This window comes from Poecilia latipinna, unplaced genomic scaffold (assembly GCF_001443285.1).
Source record: "Poecilia latipinna isolate Pla-1442-1.1 unplaced genomic scaffold, P_latipinna-1.0 Scaffold2279, whole genome shotgun sequence".
Lineage (NCBI taxonomy): Eukaryota > Metazoa > Chordata > Actinopteri > Cyprinodontiformes > Poeciliidae > Poecilia > Poecilia latipinna.
The window spans coordinates 99,454-103,091 of NW_015114895.1; the positions used below are offsets into that span (position 1 = coordinate 99,454).

Below are 3,638 nucleotides of genomic sequence, written 5' to 3' on the forward strand. Positions count from 1 at the left end.
AAAACATGTTTATTTAAATATTTTCCCCCTCCCAAAAAAATAACCTAAATTTTTTTTTTTTTTTTTTTTTTTTTTTTTTTTTTTTTTTTTTCCAAAATCACTTTTGGCAAATAATACCTTAGGCCATTATTTTAGGAAAGTGACAATATTTTTATGAGGAGTGCATTAAAATTTTACATTTAAATGCAAATCTGTCTTTAAAACAAATCTAAGCTATTACTTCATGCCTAGATGTGAAAGTGTTGTTTGAAACTCTTATTTTGAAAGAATGGAATGTTTCCAGCTATTATTAGATGGTTTTCACATTCTTCTAACCCCTTTTTAAAACAAAACAACAACAAAAAATCAAATAAGAATAAATCTAACAACCTTCCCTGCAGAAAACTAAACCAACATGAAAAGTTCTAAACATATTTCAATTCTTTTCTCTGCATATCTTTTTTTGTCTCACCCATAAGATTATTCCTCTCTTCTGCTGCTGCTTCCAGGCACATTGTCTGCAAATTAAGCCTTAATCTTATTAGACTTCTAGCAACTTTTAGGGCAGCTGACTAAATCCCTGCTGTGGAGTTGGCAACAGCATTGCACTTCTGTGTTGACAGAGGCATCTATTAACACCCTGTTGCCAATCTAGTTGACAACACGCAAGCACTGAAAAATCTTCTTCTACTTTAAAAACTGCTTGTGCAGCAACATTTATTCTTTTTATTTTATTTTAGAAGACAGAATAATCTGTAAGCACTGTGGGAAAACCACAACCGGCTAGCTGTTAGCTGCTAACCAAGTTAGCATTAGCCACTGATTCTGAGCTGACGTTCAACTCAAAGGTTTTTTTATTTTTAATTTGTTGTTGTTTTCACTGTATTTAAAGTGTCTGTATATTTGTTCATATAGAACCTCTGACTATCAAACCTGAGCTAGAACACTGAACACTGAACAGAGATCCTTCAGAACAGTTATATCTGTGAAAGAAACAAATAATTCTGTATCACATTTCTCATTAATTGTCTTATCCTCTCCCTAGATCAGAAAGAGGAAGCTGATCTGATGACAAAAACACCAGGCAAAAGACGAACCTGGAGACAATGAGGATGTGGAATGGCCCCGACTTCAGAGATGAGCCCCAAACCCCCTTTTCTAGATAACAGATCCCTCCTCCTCCTCTTCCTCATCCCACACGGACCTATACCCAGAGCTGCACACTGGGACCCCCTTATCGCTCCTGACCCAACACCCACCCTGTTATCAGCTTCAAGATTGTAAAGAGGAGAGCCGTGCAGAGACTGAAGGGAGTTCAAACGCAAAATAAAGACTTTAAGTGAAGCAGTAAAGCTTTGGAGAGGACCATCCTAGCGTTACTCACATGCTGCCTTCAGGGTTTGTTGGAGTTTAACCGTTCCTAAACGGGTGAAAGGTGAAGCTGTAGGTCCAACGCAGCTTTTCATCGGACTGAAATCCAGGTGGATTTTAAATAGTAAGTGTTGGGAGAGAAAAGCAGTTTGTATCGACAGAGCTTATTTTTGAAGCACAGCCATAGTTACTGCGGCTCCCACTGGACACAGCGATGGAAAATGTTACTTAAGAAGGCGCGAGTGTGTGAATGTAGGTATCTGTGTCTTTCTTTTACTTCCTTGGGATTTTTTAAAGAGTGTGAGTAAGTGAATTGAAGAAGCGTATCTGTGCCCACACACTTTTGTCTGTTGTAAGAAAATATTTCCACTCTGTATGACTCTCATTCCTGACAGGATCGCTCAGTTTTTCTGGGATAGAGCATTAAAACACCTTCTGTTTATATCATTTCGCCTCAGCTTTGGTTCTTCCCGTTTTGCTTTAAGCCATTTTTGTTTTTGCTTTTTTTCATCATTGTGAAATATGAAGCAGGTTTGTATTTTGTATTTATTGAATACTGTTGAAACAAAATAAAAAGGGTTTGTTAGTAAAAGAGGAAATGTCTCCTGATTTATAGAAGTTGTTGCTAAGGTTATACACCCATTTCCTCTTTTAGCTGCTGGGATTTTATCACGGTTCTTTAAATCCTGCAATAAGTCACGTTTCTACTAATATCAGAGCAAATGCTGACAATCACGTCAGAGCTCTCTTCAACAAATCCCTACCAACCTTTTTCTTTATTTTCCTCTATCTCATTCTTCCTTTTCTATTTTGCTTTCTATCATTTTGCTAGCTTGTGTTTTTTTTCTGAGATAGCACATGCGATAAATAAAGATTCATACACACACACACACACACACACTCACATACAGGGGAAGAAAAAAGGACAAACAGACAGGGAAAGCACACAGACGGAAACATAAACAGACACTCACAGACTGACACATGTCCAAAACCCTGAACCTGGAACACACACATTGCTGCCAGCAGTTTTTCCAACACACCGCTGTAAAGCTGTGACTGCTGCGCTCTGCTGGCCAAAATACATTACTACACTATGATGATGAACTTATTTTAAAAAGTGGATAATGCACAACTCGAATATCAATGTCACCGTTCAATGGGCTAATTCGCATCTGCAGTCCTCTGACAAGTCACAAAAATGAATACACAATAACTAGATTGTTTTTTTTTGTTTTGTTTTGTTTTGTTTTTTTTCTTTTTTTGCTGGTACATATGTCTCTGTGCAAGAAAGTTTTGTTGAAAAGTCAGGATGTTCTTTCTTACAAATAATATTTTTCAATTTTAATTTTAATATGTAAAATATAGGACTAAGAACCAAAGAACAGTAAATAAAAACTCCTTAAAGAGCCCATTAATAAAACAAGAAACAGATAGAAACCCTGGAGAAATCCCATGTAAGCACAAAGACACAGAGAGAGAAAGAAAATGATAAAAGATTTTCCTAATTCAAAACTATTTTCTAGTTTCCGTGACTGTCATCACAGCACTGTGCCAGTAATTTAGTGATTTCTACTCCTGCATTTTTCTTCTTGACAAGTTAACTCAGGACTGCAGTGTGAGTCAAGCTTTGATGATCACAAAAACACACTCTTGGCTGTTTATCAATCCTTATTTCTAAATATTCTAAAAACTGAAATTACATTATATAAAATGAAGGAGTTGCCTAGAATGCAGTCTGACTGTAGATGCCTAAATTTAGCTGCTTTACAGAGGCATTGTATTAGGAAGCAGCAACATTAAAATGTCAACAAAACCAAACAACTCAAGCAGACTTTTTCTCTCTTTTTTTTTCCTTTTTTTTTCTTTTTGTGGTCACATTTAAATGTTTCAGATACAAGAATATTTCGTAACAAACAAAGAAACAAAGACAGCCTCCTGATCAAATACAGAAAAAAGTTTTTAAATCAAACTTTTATTTATTTAGAGATAAGAAGGTTTTTGTAAAAAAAAAAATTGTACAAAAAAAATAAAAGAAAAGAAGAATGAAAATCACAATTTTGTTGCTCCTGTTTGATTTGGTAAAGCAATAAAATAGTAAAACATCCAAAGAAGTGAATACTTTTTATAGGCCCTTTAAAATAAATCTATACAGTGGTCTGTACCACAGGCTTTATATTTATCTGACATCTATTTACGATCCTTTCAACACTTTATACCACATATCTCAAACTCAAGGCCCGCGGGCCACATGTGGCCCGCCATGTCATTTTATGTGCCCCCCCCCC

At 35.8% G+C, this 3,638-nt stretch overlaps 1 protein-coding gene across 2 annotated transcripts in view; it reads left to right on the plus strand.

Moving 5' to 3' along the window:
- chrd (chordin) overlaps positions 1–1,945 on the plus strand; it is a 25,659-nt gene extending 23,714 nt beyond the window's left edge. For both annotated transcript variants that reach the window (XM_015018473.1, XM_015018474.1), the window contains one exon: positions 1,025–1,945. In XM_015018473.1, coding sequence (XP_014873959.1) covers positions 1,025–1,089 — 65 coding nt within the window. In that variant the 3' untranslated portion in view covers positions 1,090–1,945. The remainder of the gene's footprint in view (positions 1–1,024) is intronic.
- The last annotated feature ends 1,693 nt before the right edge of the window (positions 1,946–3,638 follow it).